Below are 20,111 nucleotides of genomic sequence, written 5' to 3'. Positions count from 1 at the left end.
GTAACAGTGCAGTCATGCCCGGCCTCAGGTGTACAGAGACTGTGTCTAATGTGTGATGGCTTGAGAGGCCGACCAAAAACGAGCCTGAATGAACGTGAGCCATCCTGTCTGCCACAGCAGCTCGTTCTCAGAGCAAGTATGAGCGTAAGCCCATCCTGTCTGCCACAGCAGCTCGTTCTCAGAGCAAGTATGAGCGTGAGCCCATCCTGTCTGCCACAGCAGCTCGTTCTCAGAGCAAGTATGAACGTGAGCCCATCCTGTCTGCCACAGCAGCTCGTTCTCAGAGTGGCATGGCTCTTACAGGCACAGTACAAAGTGCATCTAAAAGTGCATATTTACAGAGTGTTTAAACCACAGCAAAACTGGGACACAGGTAATATATTTTTTTCTTTTTTTTAAATCTCGTTACTATTTACCACAGTACGTCACATACCAAACACATAAAGCAGGCCAACAGTCTTCTCTTCTTACACAGACCAAGTTGAAAAAAATCACTCCAGGGGGAATCAGACATCCTTCGGGTCATGTAGTAGTATTGTCCAAACACTGTAGCTCGTCCCTTCAAACAAGTAGCTCCAACATACAACCAAGAGGGGGCGAACCAAACAAAGGTCTCGCACCAGTCCTGTCCATTTCTCTCTCATCAAGTCATCCATGCCTCAGTAGTCGTCCTGATCAGTGATATGGCAACGTTCAGGAGGGGGAAGCCTCCAAACACCTGGTGCTTCTTGGAGACATCTTGGCACAGGCAGAGGCATCACATCTCGAAGTGCCGGTATATGCTCTCCACGTACCCCAAAACCCTTTGCCAGTCAGGGCCATCGACTCTCAGCATCTCATCCACTGTCTGCAAACACACACATGAGGACTGGCTTATAGGAAGGAAAATGCTATCAGAAACAAGCTACTCAGTGAAAATCAAACCAAACACCAAAAACTTGTGCACAGCAAATCTGAGAAATATAGAAGATCTATAATGGGGTCCAGAAGGAGTATTCCACACACCGAGATCCAAGTAAGCTGGACAGCTGGGCTGAGTCTGAACTGGAAACTGAACTTAAAAAATTAGGACTATTTCAGGTTCTAATCAATGAAATGATCTGGATAGCTCAGTGATCATGCTTGGTGGAATACTCTCCCCAGGTTAGATTATCCACAACCCTTGCCAGAGTCTTTGCAGGCCTCTGGGCCACTTCTAGGTCCATGCACATGCTCTGCTTTTCATAAAAAAAAAGTTATGAAAATCCTCCTGCAATTCTGTTCCATGTGTGCTGAAGTTTGAATGGACTTACAAGCGAGGCTGTGATTCCAACACCCTCCCCAGTCTGGAATGCAAGGGTGAGGTTCTCCCTCTGCGCACAACAACAACAACAACAACACTCATCATCATCATCGCCACCATCATTAATGACACGAGAACCCTTGGCTAAGAACAAACCCACTGTCATTTCGGTTCGCTTACACTCAAACAGAAATTGAGTGTAATATAATATGCATTACTGTAAACTATATGAACTTTCCATGGAAGCGAGTTTGCATTTGTGTGTATGACCGATGGGCGTGAAAGAGCGTGGGAATGTGTGAGCTCTCACCTTGTTGTCTTGGCTGAGGCCAGTGTATGGAATGTGCGACGGGAGGTAGGTGTGGTACATGGCACAGAACGCCAGGCCATCCGCCCAGCTGCTGCTGAAGTTGGTGATTTCAATGTTCTGATGAGGAGAAAAGTCGAGCAATGAGAAAGTCTGTGTGTGCATCACTCTCAATCTTTATTGCGTTAGTGTCTGTCTGTCTGTCTGTCTGTCTGTCTGTCTGTCTGTCTGTCTGTCTGTCTGTCTGTCTGTCTGTCTGTCTGTCTGTCTGTCTGTCTGTCTGTCTGTCTGTCTGTCTGTCTGTCTGACACACACACACACACACACACACAGGCAGTGAGAGAACATGAGAAGGAAATGTGTAGAGCTGCAAATGCAGACAGAACAAAGGGAGATTGGAAAACAAGCGTATTTCATATACATTTTATATACACAATGACAAGAGTCATTAGTGTACAGTCAGTAGTGTACGACTGAATGTTGTTTACAATGGCTTTTCTGCCAGGCTGAGTACCTTGTAGCCCTGGGTGCGACTCTGACACCAGCGCAGCAGCGAGTTCCTCTTGGAACCACCATGACGACGCAGCAGCCGGTTGAAGTCATCCTGAGGCCTGCTGTGACTGTCACACACACACAGACACACACACAAAATCAAGCGCTGGACAAGTATTGAGTGTCAGGCCTCTCTGAATGGCGCTATTGGGCAAGTGTTTGAAAACAAACATCAAAAGTCCAGCCGTGTTGACTTAATATACTGTAACACAGTTGGGGTGTGGGCACCATGGGATCAGAATGTGCAGAGAGGTATTCTATTCAAAACAGGGGGAAAAGTCCACACTTCAACTTGGCTGCTAGCAAGCAGAGCAGTCGCATTCGTAGTGCTACAGTGCGGTCTCATTTAGACCCCTCGAACTCTGCTGTGTCAGAATTGAGGACGGTGGTGGTTTCTAATGAGAAGCAAACCCACCGAAGTTTGGCAACACTATGAGTGAAATCCAATACATTTTGTTAACTTTACTTTGAGCCCAACTCTACGAATTTGCATGCTCACAAAAGTAAACACTCAAGCAGTCAGCCATAGTCCATCAATCAAGTAACCAACAAGGAAACACACTGTGTGGGTCCCGATGCCTTAAGTGATGGCTCCACATCCTAATATTCCTAAAGCACCGTGCGGTTTGCCATTCCGAACTCAATGTACTGTTCCCGTGAATGACTGGAACTCAGTGTACTGTGCTGTAAAGACTAGAAAGAAAAGCAGCATAGCGCCAGGCCACTGAACCTGTATGAAGATATGCTGCTAATCCTACCAATGAATTCCTGCCCGGAAGCACAACCGTTTGAGCAGATGTAATTTCTGATTTCAGTGGTATAAATCAGGTGCTCAAAAGCATGGTGGACTACGGCTATAAAGTCTGTGTATGTGTGTTTGTTTGTGTGTTTGTAAAGGCTCACCTGCTTTTACTAGTACTGACAGTGAAAGAGTCTGTGAGGTCAGATATAGGCAGGCGATTTGACTCTTCTTGTTTGCCTATGAAGTAAACACACACACACAGGCACACGCACACACGCACACACACACACACACACACACACACACACAGTTTACACTGCAAGCCATTTACAGAATACAGAGTGATTTTGACATTAGGGGGAATATTCTTCTTTGGAAATGAAAGCCTCTATTGAAATCCACTAGAACACACCTGAATGATTGTTATTCAAGTTATCCTGCTTGTCTTGACCCCTCCTTCCCCGGACTTGAGCCATGCCCTGAAACAAAAGACAAAATACTTAGGCAAAATATTCTCAAGATCCCAGTTACAAAAATTGAATGCTGAAATGAATGTTGTGTGATGCTGACTTTACTGATGGGTCCTGTTGAGGTGGTTGTCTGGGAAGTACCATTTAGTACGGCGGGGGAGTCCGAAGACACAGGAAGTCTCGAAAGGCTCCTGCAGATAAAAAAAAAAAGATAGAACACGCCATGAAATCAATACAAGCGGCACAGCCAAGCCAAGCGGGACGGGACAGCCTGATGCTCCCGTCTGGATCACTCTCTTTCCAGGGAGGACAGGAGGAGCGTGAAAAATCCCTCCAAAATATTATCCTCGCTACTTGAGCACGACAGCTGATTAAACTACTGGGCTGTGGCCAGCCAAGCAGAGGAGCTGCATTAATCCTGTTTGCGCCCGCTTGGCATCACCCGTGAACAATTGTTCGAGTGCGCGCACACCGTGTGAGCGGTCTAGTGGAGAACAGGGCATCTGCAAACACAAGACAAACAGACTGCGTGAACTACAGCAGAGCTGTTTGAAATGTTCAGTTCTGCTGGACCTAAGAGAAAAGCCGAATGGCCTTCAAAGAAGTTCACAGGTTTATAAAATTGATATAATGTATATAAAAATATAACATAAGTCGCATTTGAATTTACAAAGCAGTGGAAACCAAAGGCATAGGTAGTGGGTGACATGAAATGGCTAAATATATGGCGGGGCATTGTGGGGCCTGCATATTGGCCAGCTGTGGTGCTGGATCTCACCTGGATCTTTCCGAGGGTACACTTCTGCGAGGCTGTTCTCTCCTCCTCTCCGTCGCCAAGCTCTTCAGGTACCCTTCCGCCACCCCCTTACCGCTGGCGCTCCTCTCCCGGCCCCTGAGGGGCTGCGTCTGGGTGTGATCCTGGGACCCTCCGACGTGGGCGCTCTGAGTTGGAGTCGGAGTCGGAGTCGGAGTCTGGGTCGGAGTCTGGGTCGGAGTCTGGGTCGGAGTCTGGGTCGGAGTCTGGGTCTGCATCAGGGTGGCCAGCCTCTGCTGGCTCTCTTCCAGCTGGGCACTGAGGGGCTTGAGGCGGCCCACTGCCTCCTTCCGTCCCATATGGGCATCGGCCAGCTGCCTCTGCCAGTCCTGCTGGGTCTCTCTGAGCACGCTAAGCTCCTCCTCGGCTTCTGCCCGCAGCCGGTCGGCCACGGCGACGGCCACCTGCAGGTCGGCCTGGAACTGCTGCCACTCCCCCCGCTCCATCTGCAGGAAGAAGCCCCATCCGCTCGTCACCACAGAGACAGACTTTACAGACGATCTCCGTCTAATACAGAGGTTATGTAACTTCAGTCTCTTCATGTTTGTTCAAGGGAAAGCACTGTAAATACTTCATCAGCCTTTAAACCTCCCTCCCCTCCCTATCAGCCTAGTGATCTACAGCAAACTATATAGAATGCTCTAGAACACTAAGGAGTTTCTGGGAGACCAGGACATAACACAAAGACATAATATGGTTTCGGTGAACCTGTACTTAGGAGTTGACATGCCCTACACTGCTAAAAATCCAAGGATACATTCATTCATTTATTTAGATAAACACAAACAGTGGGAACCTTTAAGATCCAAACTCTATCAAATGTCTGTCTAGCAGATGAGCATTATGCCAGTGTGGCTTTGTGACACAGTTTCACAGAACGAATTGAATCTAAATAAACAGCGACACTGCATTGTCTTCCCACCCTTGAAAACCCATCATTTAAAAAAATGCTTAGGTGAATCAATCCACGTTACTAAAAATGGTTGGTTTGAGCTCAATTCCATAAATGACTCAAACGTTTGATCATATGGAATGCAGCATAAACCTTTCTGAGCCACATCAAACTTGTCTACTCAGTCAGACAGTGTAAAAGAAAGATGGTCAAACAAACACTAAAACATTCAAGTGCCAAGATAATACAACAGTGCTTTTACTTCTGTCCCTTATTCACTTGCAATGCCTCTGCATTGGAATTCAATGACTGCTTCAACATGTCCATGCAGATCAATTGGTAAACCAGCATAAATGTCTGCAAGACTTCCGCAAGTGCTCTAGAAGAGCCTTCTCCACCTTTTACTTCCCTATTCACTGTGCCACATTTCTCGCCCACCAGCTGCCAATAGAGATGAATGCTTCACGGCTTAATGGAAACTGTGAGGAAAACTAAAATAGGAGCCCCCTCCTTAAAAGACTGAGGTCATCCACTAGACCCCGGCAGGGGCGGCCCAAGTACTGGCAGTCGTGAAGAGGTGCTGTGCGCACCCTGTTAACGCCAAGCGACTGGACTCCGTGCCAAAGGCTCGGGCACCTCCATTCAGGCTCAGCAGCACAGAACCCCATCACCAGCAGCAGGAATGTGTGTTTACAGTTCGTGAGGGGGGGGGGGGGGGGGGGGGGGATGCCTGAGCAGCAGAGAGAATATTGCTCAACATTTGGAAAGAAAACTAGGCACAGTCGCAAAGGTTGACAGATAACACTTTTGGTACACTGCTTTCAACTCAAGTGATAGGATCATGTGAAGATAAGCCGCCCTTGCTTGCCAGTGAAGCTGAGTGGAAGGTTCCAGACTTGCTGAAACACACTTGACTAAATCAAATTACCCAGCAGCTGAGCACCGGGGTAACAAATGCAATGTACTGCTAAAAAGCAGGGGGTGGGGGGGTGATGGAGAGAAACCAAGACGGAGGTTTCTGAACCATGACCTTTCAGACAAGACTTGCTCAGACATGGGGGACCATCGCTGCGCTAGACTGAACTTAAAGCAGATGCTCTTTCATACGAAGTCAAGTAAGCCAAAAGGGAAAAATGAAACCACGAGCCATTTCAAGTATATAGCCAGAGACAGCCATCCTCTGTGGTTGGGTCCTGCTCAGACCCCCCAACCCCCACACTTGCACACCAGGGAAAGGTCACGCTGAAAGAGGAGGAGGAAGGAAGGAATCTCCGTTCTGCTCTACGAGCCTGAATCCCCATGCATTTTCATTTGATCCCTCAGCTAATGCCCCTCTCCTGTGTAACTTAACGCTTAGCCTCAGGCAGAGACAGACAACAATAGTATCTGTGCACCAAACACTTTCCCCCATAAGCAAATACAACGTTGGCACAATCCTTAGGACTACAATACTGAGAGGTGTAATCTGAGGACGGTAGGGACTCGACAACTGGTGAGGCAAATTACAGAGAGAGATAAAGGGGGAGCGCTGGATGGGAATCAAACTGCAGCGCCGCTGTGCAGTGATGTGTGCGCTGGAGAGTCCCATGTTGGGGGGGGGGGGGGGGGGGGATGGAGGGTAGAGGGTGTTGGAAGAGTCTTGTTCTGTCCCGGCACACCAGAGTGTGGGAGAGAGGAAGGGCGGGATCATTCGTCTCAGCAGCAGCGGGGAGAGAAGAAGTGGAGCCCAGCCAGTCGGCCGGCCAGCTTTCCTCCTCGTCTGACCAGCGCCTTCACACTACAGCTGGACCCCATTAGCGCATCACCAGAGAGTCCACACACCCACTCACACTCACACGCACACACACACAGACACACACAGAGACACACAGAGACACGCACACAGTCCCAGCTTCCCCATTCACATGCCCCCACAAAGATCAGATTCTCTAACTCCTTCACTTTACTATAAAGATACTAAGCTAAAATGTGACATACACAATTGCTCAATCTCAGACACTGTTCACTTATCATTACAGAAGAACTCCTAATTTCAACAAGCTCAACACCATGACCTCAACTGAAAGTTTAATCAGAAACTAAACAGAAACTTCCCTGAGCTTCTTCTCATGGAGGGGCTTTGTGTGTGCTCCGAGTCCAGGCTTACTGGAGCCCCGCTGAGGGTCAAGCCCACAGACCCAGAGGAAAAACAGGAAACTCCCCACCCCATCCTTCACCGCGATAAGACTGATGATCCCAAATCTCACTCCCTCACACATCATCCACCAAACAGTGACCCATGGAGTTACACTGCAGCACCAAAAAGGAGGCATACACACACACAGACACATGTGCTGTATATACACACACACACACACACACACACACACACACACACACACACACACACACACACACTTTAGGGACAGCCAGGAAACCATCTCCCATGGCTTGTGTCATTTCCCCATACGTAACTCTCTCCCAGCCATCACTGCCCAACAACAAGCACTAGTAGGTTTGTGATGCTGGGAAAAACCTAAAAAGCCACCTCCCACACTTCAGCCAATGCCAACACACAAATACACACACACACACACAGACTTTATGCACTACCTATAGACAATCTATTTACCTCCATGAAGAGCAGAGATGGTAATTGCCTCCACCCACTCAGAAAACACACACACACACAAAAGGTTAAAGGGAACACATCTGCACACAGACACACACAATTTAAATGTACTCTGCATTGCAAATGTGACACAAAAAGCCTCATTCTCTATGGAAACATATTCCAGCCACAGTCTCCAAAGAGCTGAGAGCTCATTCCTAGAAATCACCACTGTCCATCTGGAACTGATCCCAAAGCTCGGAGACCTGAGAGCACGATCCCATCCATAGAATGAAGCAGCCCACCCACAGCCCAGACAGACGGGGGACGATGCCTGCCGATGTGCGTGTTTGTGTGTGTGCGTGTGTGTGTGTGTGTCTGAGAAAGGATTCTATTTGTGAGGCTTTTTGTCTGTGTATGTTTTTGTTAGTCTGCATGTGTATGCTTGGGAGACGCTGTTCTTTCATTACTTCTGTGCCCCCTCTGTGGATGTTTACGAATGTAATGTATGTTTGTGCATGTGCGGGTCAGCTCATGAGTGTGCACGTGCACGTGTGTTTGTGTGGATGTATTTGTGTGCGTGTGTGTGTGGGCTGCACTTGTGAGATCATTGTGTGAGTTTCTTCTCTCTAGGAGGAAAAGTCAAGCGCTCAGATGAACAGGGAGGCACAGGCAAGGGAGGACTTTTGCAGCACAACACCCACGCACCAGTGAACACAGCCAGCCACACACACACACACACACACTAACCAAAGGGACACTCAGGCATAAAATGCTGACTTCTCCCCTCATGCTTGAAAACAAAACAGTCTTGTCTTGTTTCCCTGCTGAAAAGAGCTCTCTTTCTTCCACAAACAGCCCCCTTGTCACTAGGCTTTTCCTAAACCTGCAGCACTGGAGACCAACTCAAAAATGATTTCAAGACTAACGAATAATACAAAACCCCGCTTTTGCTTTCAATAGTGCGCACGTGTAGCCCTTAAACCCGCCTGTAACTGGAAGCAGAGTGAATCAGTGAAAACATTCTCCCGATGTACCCGGCATTGTAATTCACATTCAAGCTGTTCCTTTGGAGACACTTGTTCTTGCCATCTCTCTCTCTTTTCTCCCTTCCTCTTTTTCTCCATCTCCATCTCCATCTCTTTGCCTCTCTTTGTCTCTCTCTCTCTGTATTTCTGTCTTTCTCTTTCCACACCAGAGAGGACTGTGGGAGGAGAGTTCTGGGAGGGAAATGTGTTTCATCAATGCCTAATCTACTACAGACAGGGGAAGGACAGAGGCCCCTGAGCTGAATACTCAGAAGGGTGGGTCCCCATTATGAACGGGAAATTACACACACACAAAAGAAGGACGAGGAGGAGAGGTAGAGGGAGAAAAAGAAGAAGAAGAAAGGAAAAGAAAAAGAAAAAGAAGAATATTCTGCCCTTAAAATGACAGGAATTTGGATGGACCTCAGAGGAATGGGAGCGATGCTGAAAGAATGCTAACTGCGCCGGGGTGCGTTCCCCAGCTTCCCCCTCGTGCTCTTCTGACAAACAGAAGAGCTTTTCATTGTGTTCCTGATGGCCAGCCAGACAGGCAGCGAGGGCCACATCAAGATCATCTCGGCCCACTTCCTCTGCTGCGAGCCTCACACAGGAAGTAGGCCATTAGAAGAGCCCTGTCTCCCAGAAGCCTTGGCTGGCGGAGATGACAAGGCGCAGAGTGGCCGTTATCTTTTGCTGATGCCCAGCCCTGACCAGCCCTGACCTGCCCTGACCTGCCCTGGGGTGGGGGCGGTGGTGCAGCGGCATTTCATGTTTACGTTCCTTAAATATTTACAACAGAAGAGATTCCAGGGATCAGATCCTTTTCCTGTCCCAAAAAGAAATGCTAAAAATACCCAAAATGCGCCATTGAAACAATATATTGCTGTGTCCATCAGCGACAAAGGAAGGAGACGATGACATTTTAGAGGACAGATGACTAACCAGCATTATGTTTCTAATTCAAAATGTAACTGAACAGATACATATAAAATGCCCCAAGTGCTGTGATATAGTAGTGCCCTAATGAGGTGGTGGGTTGTAGTGGTGCAGTATATGAGGCTAACCTGAATGCTCTCCCTCAGGATTTGCAACTCCTCCACCAGCTGCTCCCGCTCAGTTAGGAAGCCTTGCAGTAGATCTGAAAGAAGATATAAAAAAGTAAAAGTAAACAGTGAGAAGTTCAGAATCAATCAATTCAATATTCCAAATGAAAACTACCTATTAAAACACATTACACCTAAACACATATTTATATATGTATGCTCAATCCACTAGACTTTTTTTCTATTAATGCTGAAGATGACTTGAAAAAGGAATGCTCATGACATCACACGGCACGGCTTGACAATGACTTTTAAGGCAATGTTAACAACATTGCAGAGCTCTGCTCAGTCATTGACACTGAACTTGCGCAATACTTGCTCAGTATTTATGCGGTTTATGAGCAGACAATGAGTAGAGGGGCAGTGATTCATAGCACATCCGCCTGTGCTACAACACAGACCTCACAGCCCCACTGTAGAGGTTAGAGTGGGGAATTTTAAATGTGTGCCAAATCACACATTCATGACCAACTGTGCACTCATAGCATAGCTCAGAGGTGATGCATCAGCGTAGGGAATTATATATTAGTGCAGCTGTCTATTCTGAATGGATCGAGATTAGGGGCTATAGTAGTCCTTTCCCTGAATTACTACAAATGTTTCTGGCCTTTGCCTTGCTCCCTTCCCTAGTCTGAGGCAAGCTTCGAGGACTCACTTTGAGGACATTTGAGCTCACTCTAAGTAGAACACGCATGTCAATCATCCCTGATTTCTTACCAGGCAGGCTAGGCGTTGGGTCAATTGATGATTTGTGTCCCAATGCTTTCCAGCACTGTTCTAGAAGGTTCTCCTCTACACATGGGCTTCCTGGCCCACTGGTTGTCTCAGTGAGAGATGGCCCAAGCCCGCTATCCTTCTCCTGGTAAGTCTGATCAGTGGGCTTCACCGGTGAACAAGGTGTCCTTGCTGATGACAGAAGAACAGTACTGCTACTGCTGGAAGAGGAGGCCTTGGGCTCACTACATCCAAAAGTCTCCCTTTTGACTGACGGGACTATTCCTGCTTTAACTGGTGATGGACTGGATCCTGAGGTTATCACAGCCCACTCCTGGCTGGTATTGGGGGAGCCTGTAACGTCCAGGTTGCCAGAAGAGCTGATGACTGGGACATCCCTGGTATCCTTGTGTGTCCGACCCTTGCCCTCTGGGGTTGACCCATGCAGTGGGGAAGCAAAATGAAGCTGGCCTGACGTACAGGTGGGTGGAGGAGTGACTGGGGAGGCAGGTGGTGTGTGGAACATATCCAGCGGGGGACCTAGATAAGGGAGGTAAGGACAAAATTAAGCAATGTGAGCGAGGATAACAAGAACAAATTGCATCTGTGTCCACGAGCCAAAACACACCAGACAGTCATTGCGGGGATTAATTGGGCCTGGATATTCTCGGGACAGACATTCCTCTTGGGCTGCAAAACATCAGTGACCTTCCACACGTCCCTCGTCCTTGTGTGAAAGCAGCAGTCTTTGCTCACAAAACTGATTCAGCGCTGGATAAGATAACCAAAAGCAAGAGAGGAGCACTGATATAGGGAAGCTTATGTAACGCCATGAGTTTTCCTACGCAACTCTGCTTAAAAATAACCCTCGAACACTGAAGAGTATATGTGCCAAGGTCTGTGTACAGATTGGCTCTCTGCAATTAATCCAACAGTGTTGCTTGTGGCGAGTCAGAGAATTTTGCTGAGTCATCACCAAAAGGGCAACAGGGCTTGACCAATCAACATTGGCGTGAGGAGAATGCGAAAGGGGCACTGCCCGCGGGGAGAGCCGACTCATGCTCCAACCCTTCCCTCTCTCCTCCTTTTGAGCCTGTGTCTTCATCTGGCCGACACAGTCAGGCATGTCAGCCCACCACAGGGGGGGATGTTGTCTTTGTTCTCTGAAGAGAAACTTAATAAAAGGCCTGAGACAAAGTGCATGAGTGCTGCAGTAAGCAAGGCTTGGAGGAGAGGAATAGAATGGGAGGTAGGTGGGTGGGTGGGTGTGCAGAGGATAGGAAGAGAGTGAGCAAGAAAGAGAAAGCGAGAACGAAAGAGAGGACTGAGAGAGGGAGAGCTAACATAATGAAATTGGCTACAGCACACATGCCAACCAAATTTCTCAGCCTCCTTTCAGAATGCACAGGCTGACTGGGAAGCATTCCGATGTGAGGCAGGAGACAGGCTGGGGTTATCCCAGGAGACAGATGAGCCTAAACACATGCAGCCTATCAAACGGATAAATCTGTGAACAAAATCAGACAGGGACATTTCCTGCCTGGGTATTTACCAGGAGATCCATGGCCATCTTTGCTGGAGAGGTTTCCCATGGTGGCAAAGGATGGTGAGCGACAAAGGGTCTGCCTTCACCTCGGACTCCAGGAAGTTCTCCTGTAAAATAAAGATGCTAGTTATACCTGTTTTGTTTGTACCAGATACTGATCGAGTTTTTGCATGACACTGATGGAAGTACAGGAAAGCATGTTCATGAGTAAATATGACAACAAGTTATGGATACACAAAGATAAAGCAGAATAGAATGTAGAATTCAGAATTTAAAACAGAAATATTAAAGTTTGGTGAAAAAAAAACGTGTTTTGGTTTGACAGGGTAGAAGAGAGCAACAGATACAAACATGAATTGAATGAGTATTGGATGTCAATTGACAAAGAAACTTGGTCTAATAGCATGCTTTAAGACATCAAGAGGCTTCACTCGCCCAAAACACCGGTCAAACAAATTACAAAGCTTTACAATGTATGATCTCAAGCAAAGCAATTGAGGAAGAAAGCGATAACGGTAATATTGTGGTAGAGGTACCTATTAAGTTAAATAGCCCCCTTCATCGTTTGCTATAAACAGCCTACCTTAGTTAAAAGAAAAAAAGTTCGAGAAAAGTCATCACAACTTCCACCGACAATCCAGAGTTACATGGGCTCCAGTTTGGTGCGCCTTCGCACAAGTCATTTTAAAAAGCATTTTTTTTAAAAAGCATCGAGTTTCCATGTTCAATGTTCAACAAAGATCCCCCAAAGCCGGTCGTTAGAGCGATAAATGTCATAATCCAAAACATTTTACATTCGGTTAAGCGCAAATGATCTAGTTTTAAAGATTTGACATGATCAAGTACACACCTTTTCACAAACACCTATGATTCCACACGAACTTGGAACAAATCGAAATGTTACACTTCTTTCCTCGAAGCTCCCCCTGCCCCTCACTTCTTTTCGAGGCGCGTGTCAAGGCACAGACGGTATAGTTCCCTTACTGACAGAGGTGAAGTGAAGTTGAATTAAATGGTGCTTGAGCGCTACTAGGCAACATTATATCAGCACTACCAAGAGTGGTCACATGCGCACATATTCTAAACGTTGCGGTAACGAATTGAAGGAAAACACTGTATTTCGCACTTATGCCCTTATATGATCAGAAAGATCGATTTACGTGGTGACTACATCTTAAAATATCTCACTGTAAGCAGCCTAAAAAAAAGAAATAACAAGTGTTTGGAAGAAATTGCGAATTCATTGGTAATGCAATTCCTACATCCAATCCCTATCTACATGTCTCTTGTTGACTCTCTAACGTTAAATGCTTTCCAGTGTGATTAAGATGAACACCATTCTATCAGAAAACTGCGGATCCGTAAACAACTTTAGGCTATTGCTGAATGCCAAATCGGAACAGTACACATTGGGGATTCAGATCATTCATTTTAATAACGAAAGGACGACATCTAGAGTTGGCCCTCGAGACTGTGTCTGCAACTGTAGGCCCCAAGCCTTAATATATATTTTAAGCCTTAAGGATGTCATCTAAAATAAGGCAACTTTTTCTAACCACATTCTAACGCCTTGTTTCTGTGTTAGTATTGTAGTACATACTTTTCATCAGTAGAGGGTATGTTTGAACCGTTAGCATAGCATAGATGCGTATGACCTTGACTTTCGAACTGATATTGTAGTACTATATTAATAGAGAATCAATTCAGGTCAATATCCTGTGACCATGCTCTTTGGCTGTGGGTCTTTCAGCTAGGATCACCACAATATGTTTTCTATCTGCTGGCTTATTTCACTTCCAGGCAAGCAGACCTTAACCTCTCCCTATAATTTTCAGGAATTCTCACACCTATTTTGTAGCACTATATCATGCAATGTAAAATCCCAATTAACATAAAATTCTGTCTTATTAATGATTTATTGTCTTGAAATTGGACTTCATGGAGCTGAGGTAACAGCTGAAAAAAAAAAAGAATTGATCACTTGAATTGAGTCGATCTGAACTGCACATTTTGGGGCCCAATGTTCCCCAACATAACAGTGGAAATGCATCACCAGTTGCAGGTCTTATTGATCTTGTAGGACAGGTCTTATTGAACTTGTAGGACAATGGTCTGAAATAATGAATCCTTTAATGAATGTCATTAATAAGGGTGTCACTGCCACTGGTAATTCACAGGTAAGACAGTGTTATCATCTTGGACATGTAAAATGTCCTGTGTATATGTGTGTGCATTTCTAAGTGAGTGAGTGAGAGAGAGAGATAGAGAAAGAGAGAGAGAGAGAGAGAGAGTGTGAGAGAGAGAGTGTGTGAGCGAGAGAGAGAGACAGGTTCCCCGCCGAAAGTGACCAGTGCTTGCTGGATCCAGTTTGGTAGTCCACAGGAATCTGCAGAAGCTACTGGGTGAGAGAGGAGACCCTCATGCGTGAGCGCGGCCAATTATCACATCTGCTGAGAGGATTAGGGCGCAGTATTGGTGACCTACAGACGCTAAATCTGCTGTAGTTAAGGAACCCCAACACTTCCGGTCACACTTGGCAGACGTGCAGTTGGCTCCGGAAAAGGAAAAATAGGATTATGACTATAAGAGGGTTCCAGACTATGTGTAGACTGTGTGTGTGTGTGGCTTTGTGATGTGATTTTACGCTTCAATTTTAGGTCTTTTGATTAATTGGATTCATTCCAGTACTATGACGGAATTCAGGTCATTTTTATAAATGGCACGCAAGAAACAGTAATTGACAGGATCTTTTATTAAATCACCTGTTCTAATAATTATATCTTGCTGTCTGTTCACTTGCGTTTAGTATTTTATCTTGCTCTCTTTACTAATGCTTCTTGTCATTGCACTATTCCCTCTGCTGCTCTAACACTGTACATTTCCCCATTGTGGGATTAATAAAGAATGATCTGATTTGATATTTTATGTATGTGTCATATTGTGCATCATTATGTCACTTAAACCCCATGAAGCACTACCATCTGGCATTTGAACTGTGCTGACATTTTACGAGTCACATCGTCTAAGTGAACCATATATTGTCAGCCAGACCCATTGATGTCTTCATAAACTGCCATTCCCAGAGAAAATATGCTCTTTCTGTCTCTTTCTGAGGCACAGCTCATTGTCGGTTCTCCCACTCTAAGTGACTAACACTAGCATCAGATGATAATAATGTGTGTCAATTCACAGAGCTTCCACCTGGCTTAATCCCCATTGAGAAAATTGGCTTAGTGAATAGATCCATCACTGTGCACACTCTGTGTCTGCCAGGAACATCTAAGCAACTGCTAAAAAAAGACCCTCAGAGACACAATCTAAAAGGCTCTTTATTCATGCAACAGGGTTTACATTGCAGTTGTTTGCACAGCAAACCTTGTATGGTACTGTGTCATTGAACTGATTACTGTATTGTCTGAAAATAGGCTCACCAAAGCCCCATTACCTGAGAGAACCTACATTTTCCTCAGTGTAATTATTCTGTAGAAAAATAAACAAAACCGCAACCATTCTCTCACAGATCAGAGACAAATGAGTGTCTCTGAAGTGGTCAGATTCATTAGAGGACAGATTGAAATACTCCACGGGGCAATTGCCAGCAGCTCTGAATCCTCATTCATTAAACTCAGTGGCAAGCACTGAACGTGGACTAGCTCCCCAACATCCAGGAATGGCAGCCCGCCCCAGTGGAGCAATTTGCTAGCAATCTGTGCACATGGCAGCTACGCCAACAGCCATCAGAACTCTTCAGGCTTGACAAAGGCACCCAGTCTCAAAATGTCATTAATCTCCAAAACAACATCCGCCATAAAGCAGAGTGAATTGTTCATCTGGCCCCCTCAAACTGCACGCTCAATTCATTCAAGGTGACAGTGTTAGGTTTCTTTTTTTGGTTAGAGGGATATCAAACTGGACCAAATTGCAGAAAATATTTGAAGACGATTAGACGTTTGTGTACAACCTATGTGGTCCCTCCTGGTCAGGAAACCTGTGCCTATGGTAATTTTGGCACAGGGTATAGCTGCAGCTCCAGACCAGGTACGGCTGCTGCTTGGTGAGGCAGAGCAGTAGCTGTGTGGAATCTGCCCCGGGCAGCCAAGGGTCTGCCACCAGCAGGTTCATCCATCCACTGCAGCACGCGGGCGGAGGGGCTATGGTGCAGGGCAAGCTGGCGTGAGCTATACCCGGACATTCCAATGCCCAGGGCACCCAGTACCATAGCCATGCGGGGAATGACCAAGCTTCTTGCCTTCACATCCACAGAATGCACTGCCTGTGTCTGGAGAGAGGGAAGGAGACAAGGAGTTGTTACTATAAGAATCAGAAGTAGAAATGTTCATTTGTACTTCCGTCAACTCAAGGGCTGAGGATATGCACACCTTTTAACATGGATGTACAAAACAAAAATTAACTCTTAAAGCTTATGCAGGCTTAGAAACTTGTTTTACTTTGGTGAATGACAAAATGTAAAAAAGTGTAATTATTAAAGCAATGACTACTAAGAACATGTCCTGTACTGGAAACCTATGGTGAAAATGGAGGTCCATCAAAATATAAAATACATTTTACTACTGTCAAACAAAAACATATCTTAAGCATGTTCATCTCTGCTGTCATCCTTAAAAACCTGCAAAGCATGAATTCCTGGCCTAGGGCAGTGTTACAGAAGTCTGTTTAAAAGCCAGTTATTTAATTTGCTATGCAATGTAGTCTACAATTATCAAGCCACAGAATAAACACAGACAATGAAATTTAGAGGCAACCATGCAATTGCCAAATAATAATGAGTGCCTTTGACCAACAAAGTCTTCCTTATTTTGCAAGAGGCGCAATTTCCTAAGAGTCCCTGAGACAGCAATTAAGACTAGGGAGGAGAAAGGAGCAGAGACAAGTCATGAAACTGTGAATCCAGCTGCAGACTTTCCCTGATGCTCTCTGATCTATCTGCGCTTAAAACTCAGGGAACCATCTCATGAACACTCACACATGCAATAAATACGAATTTATATGCTAATTAAAACCAACTGCAAGCACACATTATAGACTGAAAAACTTGACAGAATATTCCGGCACAGAGGAACATGGAGAGGAATCTGCATTTTGAGAGTGGAGATTTAGGTGGCAGGAGTTCTCCTTGAACAGCTCTCAGCACTCTCCAACAAAGCAATCCCCTACTGTACAACTAAATAGATCACACAGAGTGCTATTTTATCCTACCCCATAAAGTTTCTCCACCATACATTCACAAGAAACATGAGAGAGAGAGCGAGAGAGAGCACTAATGGAATTCTGGAGTCATTAGAGGCCATGTTGATAAATAACTGCCTCTATCACTCCACTCATCCAGCTCTCTGCAGCCCCCAGAAGGGGAACATAAGGAACAAAGACCTTTAATTAATGTAGTCACACTTGATTAACTGATAATGAACCCAACATGTCTGAACCTGGTGCTGAGCAGTTCATGTGAGACAAATAGGGCAACACTGAAGTTCCCCTCCAGGGTATTCACATGTTGAGATAAGAACAGCAAGTTCAACAGCACTTGCCGTTTGCAAAAAAGAAAAAGTAAGGACAACCACAGGAATCAATGAAATGGGTTAGAAGCAGTTCTCTCTAAGCTGGTGATAATTCTCGTCTGGCTGCTCACCTGCAGATATCGGATGTACCGAGGAGGTAGCCTTGGGAGGCGGAAAAACATCTTCGATGGCTCCAGGGTGCCGACTTGTTTGATGGACCACAAGGTGCCAAGCTTCATACAGAGGTCCTCTTCCTCGTAACCCTCTCTCTTTCCCTCACACTCCAGGGCCTAACGGATAAGAGAAAGGGCTTGCCTAAGGACAGGGCCTGAGTGACTGGACCTGTCTATTGGCTGATGAACTGCCCGAGGTACTTATAAAGCCTATCCTTAGTTACATAAGCCCCCACCAGGACAGAGCCAGGAGAGGATTAAGGGTGGAACTGGCAGAGGAACTGGGACCATGGCGATTGACTGCAGCTTATATTAACGCTGTATAAAACAGCAGGGGTGCTAGGTGTTTGGGACGCTAACCTTAACTGGCTGTAGATAAATCAGCAAACAGTGATCCAGGGCAAAGAGGGGGCACATTGACCTGAAATACTCTCTCAAGATGGTGCCAAGTCAAAAAGGTGGGACCTTGAGACACATAATCAGTGTTATTGAGGTGCCTGAAAGAGAGGGAAAAAATGGCAAAATACGCAGAGTTTGGGATACTTCTTCCGTTTCGTGCAGACGCCAGCAGTGTCTTCTCATGCAAGCTCAGCGAGTTCCTTGAGGTTTAATATCCTCTTGTCTCGGGTTCTGCCCCAGGCTCCGATGCTTAGTCCTGGTAATGAGGCAGCTTTTGGAATTTTAGAACATTCCCCTCAGTGGACTCACCACCCCTGAGACCAGATATCCAGCACTACACTGGCAACAAGGAGGCCACTGAGCTTAGAGTCTAAGGCACTCGCCCTTACACAGATGGTGAGCCTGAGGATGTGCTCTCTGCTCAAAGATGAAAAGTCAATACAGGAATGAAGCTGCAGCACAGCCTCTCTTTTTGTGAGGGCTCCTTTCTCACGAGGGCCTCGTGAGTCATAACAAACATAACAAAATGACGTTTGACAGACCAGCTGAATTGCGAATGGCAGATCATTTCGAAACAGTCTTGCAGACAGAGCCTAATTATTACTTTGGGTGACAAACAGCTAGCATGTTCACAGTGTGACTCTCATGCACAGTAGCAGTCATGGCAGAAAGACAAGATCATTCCTATTTTATTACCAACCATATTTGGACTCCGAGGCCACAAAGGGAAGGTTTCAGCAGCGTCTGTATTTCACTGTCTGCGTTACAACAGTGTGCAGTAAAACCCAAGACCTAGGAAATATATTCTGATGTCATAAAGTCAAGGCTTATTGTGATTCATATTCAGCTTGGCCTGCAGACAAGTGTTTTGGTTATTTCTGAATGTATTTACTTCTACAATTGTGATACGCACAGCACATCTGTTGTGTGTGGGTGGACTTCACTGTGAATGTTGAGATACGGTTTCAATAGTAACAGTTGGCACATTGTGGCGACTGTAAACGCTACTCTGTATTCTGTGCTTACTTCTTCTCAGCAGCGCAGTCCAATACCAAACTGAAAAACCCAAGCATTTTTTCTGCAACAGAATGCTCCTCATTCTTGTGTATAAGGCAAAGCTAAGTTAATTGCACTCTCTGCTTTACCCGGTCCAAAAACCCTGTGCTTTCAGACTGCAGTGTCCTGCGATGAGCAGGGCAGCAAGCTGGTTGCACACAGCTAGACGGCTCCTACCATGCGGAGATGAAGAGTCACCAGCTGCTGAACAGGCCGATAACAGGCCAGCGTGCTTGGCCAGGGGCTTCAACTTTTCTAATGAGAGGCTCTCATTAATGTGAGAGAATTGGACTTGTCATAGGCAAAGCCCGTACAGAAGACTCTGTGCCAAATGGGTACTACAGCACTTTGGCTGTGGTTCTCTATTTCTAGTGCTGTAGAGAAATGGCTGTCTAATTGTGGAGAGATGCTGGTAATGTCATCTTTCAACCCATTAACAGAGATGGTGAAAGGTGGCACATTTGTCCCCTTTTCAACATTATATATATATATATACAGTATATATACAAACATTTACAAATTAATCTATATACTGTATATTTGAGTATTGCACTTACGAACTGTGTCCCTTTCAAGTAGTGCTGGGGTGAGAGACAGCAGACACCTGCTGCCTCTTTCTCAATGAAGCTACAGATGGCAGAGCATGTTTTAATTATGCAACATTGCTGTGCCACCCAGCCAGGGCAATTCCTTCCAAACCACTCCAGAATCCCATCAAGTGCGTGTTGGCACAGAAATGGCACTTTGTCTGAACCTGAGCCGTGCCAAATCCCCTGGGTCATAAAGGGCCTACCTGCACTATCTCCTTGCCATGGTTACGTTCTCAGGGCACACAATTAGAACCTTAAGCCTGGTGCTAAACAGCGCAACACTGATGTCAATAGCTAAGCTTTTGCCACTCCTGTTTCCAAGGCTACACACTTACCA

At 45.9% G+C, this 20,111-nt stretch overlaps 2 protein-coding genes across 3 annotated transcripts; both read right to left on the bottom strand.

The window, feature by feature from the left end:
* Nucleotides 1-377: 377 nt before the first annotated feature.
* Nucleotides 378-13,086, bottom strand: si:ch211-195o20.7 (cytospin-A). Of its 2 annotated transcripts, none has more exons than XM_012823862.3 (12): nt 12,891-13,086; nt 12,047-12,147; nt 10,498-11,034; nt 9,742-9,815; nt 4,132-4,613; nt 3,454-3,544; nt 3,296-3,362; nt 3,045-3,120; nt 2,104-2,209; nt 1,593-1,709; nt 1,293-1,352; nt 378-847 (listed from the first exon to the last, which is right to left on the bottom strand). In XM_012823862.3, exons 2-12 carry the CDS (start codon nt 12,084-12,086, stop codon nt 758-760), a joined length of 1,740 nt encoding a protein of 579 aa, XP_012679316.2. In that variant the 5' UTR covers nt 12,087-12,147; nt 12,891-13,086; the 3' UTR covers nt 378-757. The 2 variants fall into 2 exon arrangements, with proteins under 2 accessions (XP_012679316.2, XP_012679324.2); XM_012823870.3 differs by lacking the exon at nt 12,891-13,086 and adding an exon at nt 12,624-12,845.
* Nucleotides 13,087-15,356: 2,270 nt separating this feature from the next.
* zgc:193593 (uncharacterized protein LOC564090 homolog) lies at nt 15,357-17,916 on the bottom strand. Its single transcript, XM_042709724.1, has 2 exons — nt 17,688-17,916; nt 15,357-16,319 (listed from the first exon to the last, which is right to left on the bottom strand). The coding sequence occupies exons 1-2, from the start codon at nt 17,793-17,795 to the stop codon at nt 16,035-16,037; spliced, it is 393 nt and encodes a 130-aa protein (XP_042565658.1). The 5' UTR covers nt 17,796-17,916; the 3' UTR covers nt 15,357-16,034.
* Nucleotides 17,917-20,111: the final 2,195 nt, after the last annotated feature.

This window comes from Clupea harengus, chromosome 14, assembly GCF_900700415.2.
Source record: "Clupea harengus chromosome 14, Ch_v2.0.2, whole genome shotgun sequence".
Classification (NCBI taxonomy): domain Eukaryota; kingdom Metazoa; phylum Chordata; class Actinopteri; order Clupeiformes; family Clupeidae; genus Clupea; species Clupea harengus.
This window is presented reverse-complemented; position numbering and strand designations above follow the sequence as displayed.

Bases quoted from the DNA above. Each gene is read 5' to 3' on its own strand.
- si:ch211-195o20.7 (XM_012823862.3), bottom strand. From the start codon at position 12,086: ATGGGAAACCTCTCCAGCAAAGATGGCCATGGATCTCCTG. The intron at 9,816-10,497 runs GTAAGAAATCAG...ATCTTCTTTCAG, and splicing joins CCCAACGCCTAGCCTGCCTG to ATCTACTGCAAGGCTTCCTA. The intron at 2,210-3,044 runs GTGAGCCTTTAC...TGTGTGTGACAG, and splicing joins GTCAGTACTAGTAAAAGCAG to TCACAGCAGGCCTCAGGATG.
- zgc:193593 (XM_042709724.1), bottom strand. From the start codon at position 17,795: ATGAAGCTTGGCACCTTGTGGTCCATCAAACAAGTCGGCACCCTGGAG. The intron at 16,320-17,687 runs GTGAGCAGCCAG...CCCTCTCTCCAG, and splicing joins GGTACATCCGATATCTGCAG to ACACAGGCAGTGCATTCTGT.